The 16,702-nt window shown below is 30.7% G+C and overlaps 1 protein-coding gene across 1 annotated transcript; it reads right to left on the bottom strand.

Moving 5' to 3' along the window:
• Positions 1 to 8,269: 8,269 nt before the first annotated feature.
• On the bottom strand, positions 8,270 to 15,771 carry LOC112707204 (protein tesmin/TSO1-like CXC 2). The gene is made up of 11 exons (XM_072223829.1): positions 15,190 to 15,771; positions 13,163 to 13,520; positions 11,734 to 11,802; positions 10,986 to 11,146; positions 10,284 to 10,872; positions 9,657 to 10,121; positions 9,493 to 9,582; positions 9,311 to 9,406; positions 9,158 to 9,224; positions 8,943 to 9,093; positions 8,270 to 8,840 (listed from the first exon to the last, which is right to left on the bottom strand). The coding sequence occupies exons 2-11, from the start codon at positions 13,331 to 13,333 to the stop codon at positions 8,624 to 8,626; spliced, it is 2,076 nt and encodes a 691-aa protein (XP_072079930.1). The 5' UTR covers positions 13,334 to 13,520; positions 15,190 to 15,771; the 3' UTR covers positions 8,270 to 8,623.
• Between the last annotated feature and the right edge of the window lie 931 nt (positions 15,772 to 16,702).

Below are 16,702 nucleotides of genomic sequence, written 5' to 3'. Positions count from 1 at the left end.
AGCATGGCGCCTTTGACCACAAAACTAGAGTTGGCGCCCAACTTGGAAGGGTGTTACAGTGCCATCCAAGTTCAAAACACTGGTGCCCAGCGCTCAATTCCAAAGCCCGGCTCCAAGTAATTTTACACTTTATTTGGTCTAAATGTGCATTCAAGTCAAGCACCAATCACCCAAGCTTAGCGCTTAGTCCAATGTCCACTTCTAGGAAGCGCTAAACTAAACTGAAAATTCAAGATTTAGATGATTAGTTAGCTTTAACTTCTTCTAAAAAGATAAGATTTGATTTAGTTTTAGTTTATATTTGAATTATTGTTTTTAGCTATCTTATCTTTCAAAGATAAGTTTAGATTTAGTTTTAGAATTTGAATTCTAGGATAGAAGTTAGGATATAAATAAATGAATGAATAATTTATAGAGATCATGGAGGATCCTCGGGTCCCAACCATTATTATCCAACATCTCATCATTTTTAGTTTATTTTCATTATGAGTCACTAAACCTTCTCTATTAAAAGTTAGGAGCTCTATTTGATTTCATGAATTAGTAATGTAAGTGTTTTCTTTATTTTGATTCATGATTTTCTACTTTTTTTAATATTGAGTCTCGTTATTCATCTTTAATGGTTAGAAGTATTGGAAATATTCTAATTCTGTTTTAAATTCTGTTATTATTTTGGGAAATTTAATATCGAAATTAGCTTGAAACTCATCTCGTAATCTTCAATTGTCAAGAACTAGTTTTTGAATACGTGACATTTAATTCAGCTAGGAATAGTTTTTGAATATTATGTGACTTTAAATCGAAATCGTGCTTAACATCTTCTCTTAATTAGTTGACCAAAAAATCAGTGATTAATTAAGTTAAGAAAAATTAAATTGTCAAATAATTAGAATTTTAGTTATAAATAATTTGTTGTGAAATGATTTTTGCATGAGTCAAAGTAAGAAAACACAAGTATTATTTTATCTAAGAGTTAAACATCTCTGAAACCTTTAACATTTCACCGACTGATTACTTTCCTAAATTCACAATCTTTTTTTTTTCATTCATAATCAACAATCTTCTTCACTGTTCTTTGCTTCTATCTCAAGATTCACAATTATCTTGCCAATGTTTGATCTGTTGGGAATAAGGAGTATGACCACAATCCAATCAATCATGTGTCAAATAATTTGTTATTGTATTATATTAAAATGTTAATATAATAAGGTCCTTGATTAAATTTAGAGATTTATCATTGTGATAGTGATAATAATATTGAGAGATAAATCTTTTATAATTTAATCTAAATTATTCTTGGTAATAGGATTATTAAAAAGGATATTAATAATCTGGAAAGATCAATATATATATAATGGTCTTCATTGGATGAAGATTAATAGATCTCATTTATTAAATTATATATATAGATGGTATATATAGAGATATGACCATTGATCTGACTCACTCTGAGAATTTCTAATGGTTATAATTACCGTATATTTGTCAATAGGATATTCTCAAGATGAACATAGTAATAGAATTTTCTTTGACATGCGACCATCATAGTAATTAACATTGTATTTATTATACTTTGATTCCAGACACCTAATACCCTAGGGTGCTAGTTGAATGGATATTGGGTATGATTTAAATACTTGTAGAATTAATGATTAGTCAATAAGAAATCCGTCAACTCTCGGTAAAGAGTTTGAGCTCTATGATTATAATGACTGAGATGAATAAAACCTTGGCCAAGGAGATTGAATGAATGGAGAAATGAGTTTCTTAAGTCATTCACAGTTCATTATAATAATGGTAACAAGATAAAGTTTGACAATTAAACCATACTCTAAGGGTTAACCAAGAGCTCGAAAAATGGAAGGAAATATACTTTTTTCTTCTGAGGTTCTTAGTAAAAATATATTACTTCATACTATTGGGTCGTTGAGGAGTGTTGCTAGACGCCAACCTTGATTAGTAAATTTAGTATGACTAATTTACTACATGCTTAGTATTGAACCTATGGGGTCATACACTAACGAGTGTTCTAATCTTTGCTGTAGAATTATTTAATTATTATTTTGATTTGATCAAATAAATAATTATATTAATTCAAATGGAATATTATTATATTTTTTGCTAGCACCAAGAATATAATAATATGATAATTGAGAATATTAAATGAGATTTGAGAATAATTAGTTATTCTATTTCTGAATTTGAATTATAAATTTGGATGAGATCCAAATCGATTATGTTTTAAATTGTTATAATATAATTCATAAAATTTGAAGGATTCAGATTTGGAATTTTAAGATATGATTTAAATTTGAATTGAGAATCAAATTTAAAATTAGTAACAAATCTCATACTATATATATGTGTGTCAAGAGTAGAGGAAATGTGTGAGAGTAAAACACAAGGGTTTTATTCCTTTACCTCTAGACACATAAACGTATGTAAGCCTGATTCTTGGAGAAGAATTTTATGGTGTGCAAAAAGTTGCAAAGAGGTTCTCAATTTAGATCAGATATTCATTGGTCAAAGAGTTGACAGCAAAGGTTGGTCTCGGTGTGGATACGCAAAGCGCCTTCGTACCATCGAATGAGAAAGTGATTTTTACTAGCGTACACAGGTATTTAGATCTGATCTACTATATATTTATTATTGGAATAAAGTTTAAGCACAAAATAAATCTTTAAGAATTACTTTCTTTTCTTCAGCTGCGTGTTATAAACACATGGTAATCCTTCATGATCAATCTAATTAGAGATCCAATTAAACATTGCTTAATTCAATCCGTTAATCTTCATGAGAACGATATCCATTCACTGTGGTATTACTTGAAGTGATTTTATGTACTTGCCAATATCCAAGTATATCAATTTTGGCTCATCAAATTTTTAGCGCCATTGAGGGGATTGATTGAAATTGACAATATACATTCAGTTGGATCACTAAATTAGATTGTTTTATTTTATTTTATTTTATTTTTATTATTCTATTTAGTCTTCTTTTCTTCTTTATTCTTTTTCTTTATTCCACACTGTGCATTTTATTTCTTTTTATTTGTGTATAAAAAAGAAGTAATGGAGATAGATACCATGAATACAGTCTTAACACTCTATACAAATATGTTTCAACATATTTTCTTACTCACAAAACAAGTAGAACAAATGTACGTTATTACGTATTACTTATGTGGAGGAGCATATATGAATGAAGAGTGTAAGCTATTCTTCCAGTTGTCCACCAACCACCGAGCAAGTAAATTACATGGAACATTTCTCAAGGTCAAAGAATAACTCATATTTCTAGTTGGAGGAATCACCTAATGTTGGTTAGGAGAATTAAAGACAAGGATACTTCAATGTTTCGCACCAACAGCAAGTAAACCTAATGCGATCCCAAAATCCTCTTGAGCTTATTATGGAGAGACCATCTCAATTCACTGTTGAATTTGTTATGAAGAGATTATTACAATCTACTGCTGAGTTTGTTCAACAAATCCAAAACTTCATGTAAGAGACAAGAACAAAATTTAAAAACCAGAAAATCTCCATATAAAATTTAGAGGTATAAGTGGAACAAATTGTCAAATAATTGACAACGAAACCAACAAATTTCATCTCAAAAAAAACAATGCCAAAATTTATAGAGGAATGCAAGACAATTGATATAAGGAATTTATAGCTTAATGAATCAGAGAGATGTATGAGAGTTGATTTGATTAACTCATTAATTCTCCACCACACTTAAATTGAAGAAAGAAAAGAGTTAAAAGATAAATTATCATTAGAAAAGACATTTTCAAATAGCACAAAAAAAAGGAGAGAGACTGCTTCAAATATTAAGGAATTGAATTGAAGCTTATTGTTTTGGTTACTCTTTGAGTATTGAATTGAAGCTTAGATAATGTGATATCGACCTCTCTTGATTCTCACGTTCCTCCTACAAACAGCCAACCCTCACCATTCACCAACCACATTCATTCACAGTAGTTTACAAGCCCAACTACGTGTCTTTGAAATATAGGAATGAAGAAGTCGGAACCCCATTGTGGAAAAGGCACTCTATATTGGTCCCATTCCCATATTTTGCCTTAGAATGTGGCTTTTCAAGCTGAAGCATAAGCTGTTTGGTCAATTTTTTAAGGAAGCTAAGTGACTGAGGAGAGAGGTTGGTTTTGTACTTTTTTTTGTTTGGAAAGAATAATGCCAAATTATTTGTTAACCTAATCATAAACTGCTAGATATTCTTCCATTTGTTTCACAATCACCCACAACCACAAGCACCAACATTCAACGCCTAATAATAATAATAATAATATTGTGATAAAGATATTAAGTTTTTTTATAAAAAAAATTGATTGGATAATATTACATTAAAGTTGTCCTTATTCTTAATAATCCTTAGTCTTACAACTTATTCGTATAAATTCTTGAATCATGAGAATTAGGCAAAGCCCTGTATTAAGGAACAACTCAGTGTTGGTAATGGAAGAATGAGAACATTGATCTTGAATCTATGCAGCTCACAAGATCGTCTTCTTGTTGATGTGGTCAAATAGCAAAGCGCCTCCATTATTGTCACACACTCACATTTTAATCTATTATTTATTATCTATTTCTAATTTTACAACTAAAATGTGCCACATGTCACTCTCTTATTGCAATTGGAATTAAATTTTTCCCTCCAAAATTAAGAAATTCTTTTCTCTCTCTTACAAATTTTACAATTAAAATGTACTACATGTCACTCTCTCATTGTAATTGAAATTAAATATTTTTCTCTAAGATTAAAGAATTTCTTTCCTCCTTCTTACTAATTTTACAACTAAAATGTGCCACATGTCACTCCCTCATTACAATTGAAATCAAATCTTTCTTTCTAAAATTAAAAAGTTCTCACATCCTCCCTCTTTCTTTTTTTATTTCTCTCGTTCCTTCAACCACTTTATCTATTTTATATATCATTATCAATATTAATGATAATTACTAATTTGACAATCAAAATGTGCAACATGACATTCTTTAATTGCATTAAAATTGAAATTGAAATATACCTATATTATGTATCATATATTACTATCTAATTTAATAATCAAATATGTCACATGACACTCTCTTATTAAAATTGAGAAAAATATTTTTTTTCAAAATTAATAAACTCCCTTTCTAAATTCTCTCATCTACCTCCCTCCATTTTTCTATTTCTCTCTACTATTTTTACTCTATATATAATTTATATTTTATATTAGTAATTTGACAAATCAAAATATGTCATTCGATATTTTTATACAATTAAAATATTTTTTCTAAAGTTAACAAACTCTGACTCTCACTCTCATTCTTTATCTTTATCTTTCTTTCTCTTTTCTCTCATTCTCTATTTTTTCTATCTTTCTCTTACAGAAACCAAATTAACAAAATAATATAATTTAAATAAAAAATATTATTATTATTATTATTATTATATACATAGTTTTTTAGTTTTTTCATTTAGTTTTAAATTTTGGAGAAGTTTAGGGGCCAGCAGATTTGTTAAAATCTGGCCAGCACTTAGCCAACAAAATAAAAATGAATGATTCTCCACCATTAGATAAAATCTCACACCATTAAATACACTATTGATGGCTAATTGATGCCTACAACTCACAAAATCTGCTGTCTCCCTAGCACTCCTCTTAAATTTTTATCGCTTATCTTTTTAATCTATATTTTCATTTCTCTTCTTTCAAATATTTATTACATATAATTGGGAGAGAATACTAATATTATAATTAAAAGTTAGAATCAAGATTTAATTATTTTAAAAAATTAATTTTAAATTAATTTTATAACTATCAGTATAATTTTGTATGCTAATATCTAATTATAATTTTATATGCATAGAGAGAAAAATTATTATTTTTAAATAACAAGTATAAAAATTAATTATTTCTATTTGTGCAACAGACTTAACAGTTAACACCTAATTAAATGTAAAAGTATACACGTTAAATTGTTTTAAATTTTAGCTAACAAATGTTAAAATTAATTATTAATAAAAAATTAGATTTTTTTATATAAAAATAATAATTAAAATTTTTATTATTTGATTTTTTATCTACAGATATCTTAGTCTTTTTAGTTAGAAACTTTTGTCGACCTATGACTTTCTTGTGTAAAAGTAGTTTGATTTTATAAATCTTTTATGCTATGCATAATCTATATTATCATAATTAAGTAGATCATAATTTTAAAAAATTTATATTCTCATAATATTATTACGAATTAAAATACTAGTTAAATAACTAATAATGTTGGTTGGACCAATCTTTCGACTATAATTCACACCTTATTTTATTTTTACTTCCAAAAATGCATAATTAAAAAAAAAACCCTTTCAACAATATAATGATTGTAACCAAATCTTGTTAGTTCCATCGGTTTAATTTATCCTAAAGAAATTTGAAGCATTTTTTGGAGGATACAAATTGTTTTAGATAAAATATATTTTACTATTAAGAAAAGAAAAAACCCGTTGAGTTCATACCAATAAAAAAAATCTATTCAGATTGGCATGTAATAAATAAAATTATGAAAAAAAAATGTTCATTTACAGATTGTTGTTGAATGAATCAGTCTTGTAATTTTAAAGCCAATCTTCTTTGTATCTAAGATTTTATGAAAGAGTTCTTTTTAAAGGGAGAAAAAGGATATGGTTAGCAAAAAATAAATTAGCGTATCATAAATTTCCAACAACATCCTCAATTGAATGTTAAAACAAGTCCAATGTTAACTTTTGAAAAAATATAACGTTTGTAAGATGCTGGATGTTGAAAAAAGAAATAAAAAAAGCCAAAAAAAAATAAAACGTGAGTTTATTAAATTAATAGTTAAAATCGTTCCTAAAAAATATCTCGATCTTCATTTTCGTCTCCAAAATATAATTAACTTGCTCACATTCGTCTTTTCTCATCTTTTTCGCTGAGTTGGCAAACGTTCGCTGACATGTGTCGTTAACTGCCAGCATGGCATACAATCAAAACGATGCAGTTTTGATACAATGTTCTCCTAGCCTTGAAACGTCATTGTTTAGTGTCCAGAAGAGAGATTCAAACATTGCAAAGTCTAATCCCCTTTAATATCAACTATTTCTCTCTGTTTCGCTCCAAAACATATCGTCTCCCTCAAGATATCCCCTAAGCCTTTCACCTAAGTTCTAAAACACCCCATCAACATTCGTTAGTGTTGGTTGACAATTACAATAAAAGAATTGTCGCTACTGAATGCAGAGTTGATCATATCCTAGAGCAGCATTGATAGTGGAAGAAGCCATTGCAACGGTGAGAGGTAAGGATGAATCTCTCTTGGACACTAAACGGCGACGTTTCAAGGCTAGGAGAACATTGTATCAAAACTGTATCGTTTTGATTGTGTGCTACATTGGCAGTTAACAACACACGTCAGCAAGTGTTTACCAACTCAGCGAAGAAGATGACGGAAGGACGAATATGAACAAATTGGTTATCTTTCGAGGACGAAAATGAAAATTGTAGTATCTTTCAGAGACAATTTAAACTATTAACTCTGAATTTATTGGATGAAACATTAAACTAAAAATTTGAATTCTTTAAATTTTAATTTTTCACTTGAGAGAGTAAAGTATGATCTCTCACCTTGAATAGTTTTTCTCTCATATTTTCTCTTGGTCTCACGTATAAAATAAATTATAAAAGAATACATTTTATTCTCTAAAATAAAATTTAAAATTTAAAAGATCCAAATCTTAAATTAAACATACACTTAAATATCAAATCTAGCTTTTAAAAAAACGATTTCAAGTCCAAAATAACAAAGCGCTTTAGATTTAGAAAATTTCAGGACCAAAAAAAGAGGGAAAAAAAAGTGAATTTCTTCGAGATACGAAGATTATCTATCAACTGGTGAATTTATGTTTGATCAAGATTTGAAAAAAAAATGAATTTCTTTATTTAATAATCTCACCTTAAAATATTTTAAGCATCTTTCATTCTTATGTTTTCACATGATATATTAAGAACAATAAAAATAAAGTACTTACCTTATAGATTAATCATCAAATCAAGGTATCTTGATGAATAACTTCGTAATCAATTTTTTTCCCAACTTAGTGTGCAATTGAACAAAGTAATAATTACTATAACTTGGAAGAAAATATCATATTTAAAAAGTTCTAAACATTTTGAAAGTGTGTTGACACTCTAATAGTAATAATAGTAGAAATATATATAATATAAACACTGATTCAAAAACAATAAATATAAAACTATAATTTCTCTATCAGAAACCTGTAGAGATTATTTACTAGAATGATTATAAAGATTATAACCATTATATATATATAAACACTGATTCAGAAGCAATAAATAGAATTATAATTTCTCTAACAAAGACCCGTAGAGATTATTTACTAGAATGATTATAAAGATTATAACCATTACTCAAATAAATACTAAATAATTGAAGGAACTCAAATAAAATAAAACTAAAGCTAAAATATACTTAAACCTAAACCATAACATCTATATGCCTAAAGCTACAAACTACTAACCTAACTGAAACGAAAAAGACTTAACTAATAACTATTGACTATCAATTAAAAAAATGTAGCACTGCTATTGATGACGATTAGGAGAAGGAAAAGAAAGTGTCAAGTCACCCTTAGAAGTGGAAATCCTCTTCCCACTTGGAGAAGAAGTTTTGATGGTCATGGGAGACCTATCACTTCTGCCTCCGCCTCCAAGAACATCTGTCATTTCCTGGTCCGAAACAGCTTGAGAATGCTTAGGTGGTTGAGACCAACGAGTGTTTGGTTTCCCCTCTGACAATGAACTGACACAAAAAGAAAAAATAAAAAAATGAATCAAGTCAGTACTAATAAACAAAATCATCAATTTTATCATTTCAAAGCTAACAAAAAACAGCATTTCCAACCTAAACAGCGGGAATGGCGTAGAGATTGGAACAAAATCTGGATGATTATCGGAGTTCTGAACTTCAATTCTCTGTGATACTTTTTCAACAACTTTTCCACAGACCTCTATTTCTACTTCTAGCTGGGCTTCTACTCCTATAGAATTAGCGCCTGAAACAATAAAACAGTTAGATTCTGATGGGTATTTAATTTGCAAAAAGAGGGGACAACTCACCGTCCTTTCTACCAAATGTGTTCTTACACCCTTCACATCTACAGCTTAAGGAGCATCCAACACCAGCCTTTGAAAAACAAAACACTACCATTAGTAACTAATATTATAACTAATCTGAAGTATTCATGATATATATCAAGGATAGATGAATACCTGAAAGCATTCACAGTATTTCTTTAGGCAGACTGATTGCTTACAGTTGCATCCTCTCTTGTGTCGTGCTGGTGCTGGAGTTTTATTTGGATCATTCTGAAAGCGAAAAATACATAAATCATTTTATGAACCAGGTTAAATTACAGCTAACATAGAACGAGAGTTGAAGTTTAATTTCTGACCCCAATTTCAGGTTCAGCAATGACTTTAGGAGCAAAAGCCAGAGGATTGCGAGACTCGATCTGCTTGCGAACTTGAATGACGATTTCAAAGGCCGGTCACATTATAACTAACTGCTAATTAATTTACTATTATTATTATTTAATTTTAAATCACTCTCATCTTACAACTTCAAACACTTTGATTTCTTGCACTTGCAACGCTTGCAGTCTCCATGTCTTTTCTTTTTGGGACTATTCTGACTGACATCATTAACAGTGGAATATAATGCATGAGAATTATCCTTAGCTGGCTCAGGCCCAATGTTTGATGAATCCACTCCTATTGCCAGTGGTTCCTGATGTTCATAGCTGGTATAGATTTGCACGGAAGTGCAACTGGGAACATTAAGATGAATTCCACAAGACGACTCGTCATTACTTATGACTTCTTTGTCGGGTGCATTCAAATGTAAGCCAACTGCAGGCATAGTGCATTGCTGTGAACTGCTTTTGCGTTTTGCCGAAACCAATTGTTTTTCATATCCAAGAGAACCGGATTTTAAATTATCATCTGAGTTCTTCCTTTGCACACTGTCAGTCTCAAAGTTTAGACATCGCCTCCGTGTACCACGGTTCATCACAGAAACAAGCTTCAAAGAAATAGAGCTTCAAATAAATAATTTACTTTTGCCATGCATACTACAAAGCAATTGACTAAAATCTAGAGATGCTAGAATTATAATTTATAAATGCAATGTTCACAACTAAGTATAATATGCATAATTCGTCACAACAGTAACAAACTTATCTACCTCAACATCTGGTTTTTCCTTTATTTTGCTAGTCATGGCAACGCAGTGTTTGTCCTGCATTTGGCCTGTGATTGCTAAAGGCTCATGACGATAATCTTCTATTTTAAGTTTGCTATCTCTCAGACCATTATATATGGAAGATTCCGGTACCAGAGACATAAAATGAGAATCTGGTTTCTGCATTATACCCTTAAAAGCTGCGTCATTTGGGGAATTGAAAACGAAGAAATCAGTATCTCCAGAGATTAAATTATCCCAATTACACTCTGATTCTTGGCCCTTCGGATCAAATTGACACAACCCCTGATTAAAGACTTCAAGAGAGTTAGCCTCATGACCAGGATCAGAGCCAGGGTTACCACAATTATTATAATTTAAGGCCTGTAGTATCTCAGCTGAGAAGTCTGTGTGCTCACCAGGTAGAGCAATCGAATCATCAACTACAGATATTCCATCATGAAAATTTCCCTGAGATTCCCTCGAGTTATTATATGGATGAAATGAATCTGCAATAGCCTCTTCACTTGTCTGAAATTTATTACCATCTTCAGATGACAACCCAGGCCTTGATGCCCCAAAAAGGTTATGCCTATAGATGTGAATAATATGTGACAATCAGAAATGGTTCATTGAACAGTATACAGATATTAGCAAATAAAAAATTATCAAACAAGGAAAAAATTAAAATCATTTGAATATCACCTCCTGAGAACTTTTGATTCCTTGAAACAGGTGAGATTGGATGAAGTAAAAGCACGCGGAGGGGAAGGAAAGCTAAGCGAGCTGAATGTTTGACCAACCTGGGCAGACTTCACGGGCTTTATAGGCGACAAACTGTTGATAAAACTGAATACAGGGGAATCCTGCCAAGAGCAAAGAGAAGAAATATAATTACACATAGATTAATTGAAAGGATTAATTCATGTAAAAACAGATAATCAAGACTATGAACCAATACAGCAAATGAGTGCATAGAATACCTAGCCCATATAAAATTAAAGGGGCTCTCTGATAAGAGGATAATTATGAAATGCAAAAGACAGAACGCGAAAAGCAAAGCAAAAGAAACTATTTACAATCCCTGCAAAAGCGGCAGAGCCTTGTAAACCATTACAAAAAGTACAAATAGCTTAATTGGTCAAATGTTGTGTTACTAATCAAGTTACACCCTCTTTGATACTCACTTCTGTCACTCATCCAATATTTTTCTTTTATTTCAAATTTAAAATATTGGCCCCTCCAAAAATTATCCTTTCTTTTTACAAATTTAACATGTTTGGCCCCTCCAAAAATCATCCTCAAGTTCCGCCACTGCTGCAAATTGAACTGCATGTTGAGATATTCATAAAACAGATATTCCAAAAACAAGAAAAATCACACATACGTTTTCCATGAAAACTTAACGAAAGACATGCAGAAAAGGCAGAATGGGAGGAAGTAAAAGTAAAACCTCGACACGAGAGAAGGGAGGGTTGATCTGGTTCCTCTCCGGCGTGTCCATAACTAGTGTTGTGCGTGGCTATATCACACACACAATGCAACAATTTGTATGAGTGACCCTTATAAACGAGGCAGAGTGTAGAATTTTATCTCTCTGTTTTCCTGTGAGTCTGTTGAGAGAATGAAGGGGGGATGATGCTAAACGAGAAAAGAAAGGTTTTGAAGAAGCGAGAAGGCGGGAAGAGACTATTATGATATTTATTATCTATCTATCTGGTGGGGACTACCTCATTATTCCACTTCGTTTTTTTCTCTCTCACTCTCTTATTCGGTTATCCCATTAGAAAAAATGGATTAAGTCCATAACAAAATTGATAAAACAATAAATTAATATTTTAATTATTCTTAAATTAAGATAGGAAAATTAATAAAATTATAAATTCATTTTATATCTTTATTCATTTTTATTTTAAAACATTTTTTATATTTAATAGTACGGTTCACTTCTAATTCTTTTGGAATTATTTAATTCTTTTGTTATTTTTTATATACCATATATTTATATTGGATTAAATTTTTAAAATAAGAAAATAAAAATTTAACTACATTTATGTCAAGTAATAGCATTCACAGATTATAAAAAATATAAGTTTGATTAGTTAATTATTTTATTACTTTACTAATTTCTTTATTTTTTATATTTTATTTTTATATCCGAATTTCTTTCTTAGGATTTTTTTTTTTCGCATTTACTAACCACAGCGTATTGTTTTTCAGGGAAAGTACTACCTAAGTACCTAAGTTATACAGTTATACTATTATAATTAAATTAGTATATATTTACATTTTTACCAATTTGAATTCGGATTTGTGTCTGCATTTAATCATATTAAGCTATCATTAAATGAAATACTATTATATCTACAGTTACTTGTATTGCAATCTTCTTATTTTAATTATGTAATTAATTAATTAATTGCTTCCAAGATTGAATGTGCTCTACTGTGAATATATGTTATATAAGATGTGATTAAAAGTGGCAACTAATAAGTGATGAATGGGCTTTGAATAAATTAAAAATCTATGATGTAGCATCTGGATACTGAATTGCATACATGTTCTTCTATGCAAGGCTTACAGCGGGAAAAAACAAAGTTGTTAAATTGATAAGCACCAAAACATAGCTCAGCCAAGTGAAAGGGAGGATATAAGGAATAGATAAAACATAACTAGCCATATGAAGGCATGAAGCATCTTAACAAATTTCACTAGGCATGATTCCAATTTTCGATGTCTCCATGACTTCCCAGTATTTCCACCAATAGATATTAAAGTACCACAAACCAATGGGGGGCTGTTGTGTGTCATATTTTAATATCCATTTGTGGAAATATATGACAAAGGGTAATGATCTGTAGAAATAAATCTGATACACTTACCATGAGCATCCATGTTGCATTCTCAACTTCATGGGGATTTGATTTTACATATCGGTGGTTGAATATGCATCCTGTGCAGATGTGCAACAAGGAAAGGAATGTTCCCGGCAACAGAGCACTCTGATCCAGCATAAGGACAATTGTATGATCTGAAATTGCATTCTGTCTCATGCTTCAGCTTGCTGTAGTATGGAAATATTTCTGGATATCTAAGGGAGTAGTACTTGCAAGGTAACTAGAGTGATTCAGCCACCTTTTCCAGCACCAGACACCTAATATCTCCAAGCTCTTGTCTACAAGTGGGACACCGATTGTGCACCCTTGTTTAATGTATGCCCATTATGGCACTGCAAGAAATCTATTGGAACTTTCATTTTCCACATCTTCACAAATACAGACATTTTGCAGTATGTGTCAAGTGTCAACTAATAATATACTTCAATACAGATTGTCTATAAGAAATCCTAGACAATCAATATTCCTCAGAATCCAGTCTGAATGCTCTCACCCTCTCATTTTTTTCATCTCCTAACAAGAACCACCTACATATGCTATGCATTCCTACATTCCAACTACAACATAGGCAGTTAGTTACTTACATGCGCCATGCATGATTACATCAGTTTGCTAAGGTAGTTTTTCGGTCAGTAATTTATACCTGCATAACTTTGGGGAAAGGCTTATTTTTCTAGTCTCTTTGGGTTCCAGCTTATTCGCCTTTAAAGGTTTCAGTCAGTAATTTCTCTCTGCTGGTTTTTCTCTCTCCTTTCTCCTAACAAAGTTTCTTTAACAAGAAAAGGAGATAAACCAAATAAATCTTCCTGACATTTTGAGTTTTTATTTGTAGTTCAGAGTTAGCTGTTACTTTAGTTCATATTATACATAAAAGACCTCAGCTAGGGGACGGGGGACATAAATGAAATCGGCATTTTTGCCAAGGCCAATCTTCAACTTTTTTGTTCCCATTTATTATGACTTCTAAGGTAACCATATAACTTACTGTTCCAATCTTCTTACTCAGCCTAATAGATAAGAAGAAGTAAATCCTTTACTACTTTTCAATAATTGATACAGAGAGCTTTCAACCATAGCATCCCTTGGGTCACACTGACTTCATATTGTCTTCTACTTCAGATAAAATATATGTTCTCATGGTCTATAAACCTAATAGGTGGTTTTGTGCAAATCCTTCTTCAAACTTTTAATTATACCCAAGGCCTTTTTAATACCAGAGCTTCTATAGGCTAAAATCCCAAAAATATGTAAACTCAAATTCTACCATATTTCTAAAATAGATGCTACTGCAACATTGTCTTGAATGCATTTATTCCTAATCCTATCTTGTTGCCATTTTACCACCCAAGCTTACATCTGATACAACAACAAAATATAGTTGTGTACAAAGTACTTTCTTGAGTTTAACTAACAAAGAACATCCACAGTACTCCTCGGATTCATTCACCAAGGTCTTACTACATATTCATCAAACATAAATCAAGTTTACTCCATACCAACTTCTAATGGAAACATTTTTGTAAAATCAGTTCTAACTAAACTTACTTTCAGAAACTATAATATCAAAAAGAAAAAAAAAAAAAACTTCTTATACCAAAGACTACTGATAAATTTACAATTACTAAACAAGAATGAAACACTGGACTACAGTAAATAATTCACTTTGCTCAAATTTTATTAGTAATAAACAAATGTTAGATTAAAGTTTTGACACCATGGTAAACTCCTTGAACTCGCATCTCACTGCAATCATTATTTTAGCTCAATTCCACTAAATCAAACATGCCCTTCTATACACAACACTTTCTCAATGTAACCATAACCCTAAATTCCCAAAACCAACTCCAAGACCCATTCCCCCAACTCAAAGAAAATTCAATTAATACTCAAAAACACATGTCATCAAAATTCACTCAATCCAACTTCAAATCCATCACCAAAAGGAATTAGCAATCACCTCAAAATAATTTTAAAAAAATGAATAAGATGAAAATTAGGGACAGAACCCTAACCTGATGAATTGGGGGATACATTGAATTGGTGCAAACGGGACATTCAAGCAACTCATGGACGCTGGTTGCAGGAGGAATAACCACCGTTGCGCCCATAACATTGTTGTTGTTGTTGTTGTTGTTGGCGCCTCCATTCCAAGGCTTCGAAGAAGAAAACTCAAAGTAATGATGAGGACGAAGGTTATGGTGTTGGATCTCATCTTCATCCGTGCCATCAGAGGATGACACACTCAATGCTGTCAATAAAACAATTTGGATACAAAGAAAGAAAGAATACACAGTTAAGAAAATCGAGAAAATTTCATTATTTTTTCATCGATTTAAATACACAGCCAAAAACTTGGACATCTCTCTTTTTCTTTCTTCTTCTTCCTTCTCCAATTGTGTTGGTGATTATTCTCTTTGTCTTTCTGGTTTCGGTGGGAAAAGTTTTATATCAAGCGAAACTAGAAGAAGAATGGAAAGAGAAGAGGAGAAGGAAGACGAGGAAGGTGGTCATGGATTAAAGATGGCAAAACTGTTCGAGACGCCGAGAATTCTGCGGGGACTATTCCGAATAAAGATCTGAGTGTGAAGATTTTTTGTCAATGTTCAAAATTTATAAATTTATTTAATTATTTTTAATAATTTATTTTTTATATATATTTTTTAGTCATTTGGCATGTTATATATATAGATTTAAAATTTTTAATTTTTATTTACATCACTCTTCTTTAATTTATAAATTTTTAACGGCTATTATCGTTCATATTTTATTTAATTTTTTTGCATTTACTCTCTCATCACTCTTCTGTCTCACTGTATTGTCATCTCTCACCGTTTCATTATTCTCACGGTATCGTTCTCTATATTCATGGCATTCATTTTCACAACTCTGTCGTCGTATTCATTCTCCTCTCTTTGCTGTTGTGTTTTCCACCTTGTCCACTGCTCTGTGTTCTAGTTCGTTGTGGCATTTCCCATTGCATCATTTTGAAAGAAATCGACATCTTGTTGTTTAGATTTTTGTATAAAATCTTGCTATTTTTATATAAGATGAATATTTTCAGCTCTATTCCCATGAAAATTAATAATTAGTCAAAATTATCAGAGAGATGAAAAATCTTGGTGAAAAATGGAACTCTGTGGGAAATGGAGATAGGAAGCAATATTCTCCTACGACAGAAAATGGAGACGGGAACGAGGAGTAAATCTCGGGACGGGAATAAGGAGTAGAGAGGCAATCTCCGCCCCTACTATAGACTTTTTTTTTAAAGTACTAAGTTTGGCCTGACCTGAAGCCTGTTAAAAGACTTGATAATTTTTTTTACAAAAACAAAAATATTATTTAAAAATTATTTTTTTAATAAAAATATTTATAGGTAATATGTCATATTTAATATTTATAAAAATTTTTAAATTTTAATGTATTTAAAATATACAAAAGTATTTATAATAAAATATAATAAATTTAAAATATATCATAATTTTATTAATGATAAAAAAATTATTTATATATTTAATTATGTATTAA

Source organism: Arachis hypogaea, chromosome 1 (genome assembly GCF_003086295.3).
Source record: "Arachis hypogaea cultivar Tifrunner chromosome 1, arahy.Tifrunner.gnm2.J5K5, whole genome shotgun sequence".
Classification (NCBI taxonomy): Eukaryota; Viridiplantae; Streptophyta; class Magnoliopsida; order Fabales; family Fabaceae; genus Arachis; species Arachis hypogaea.
The sequence above is the reverse complement of the archived record's forward strand: the minus strand, read 5'-3'. Positions and strand labels throughout refer to the sequence as shown.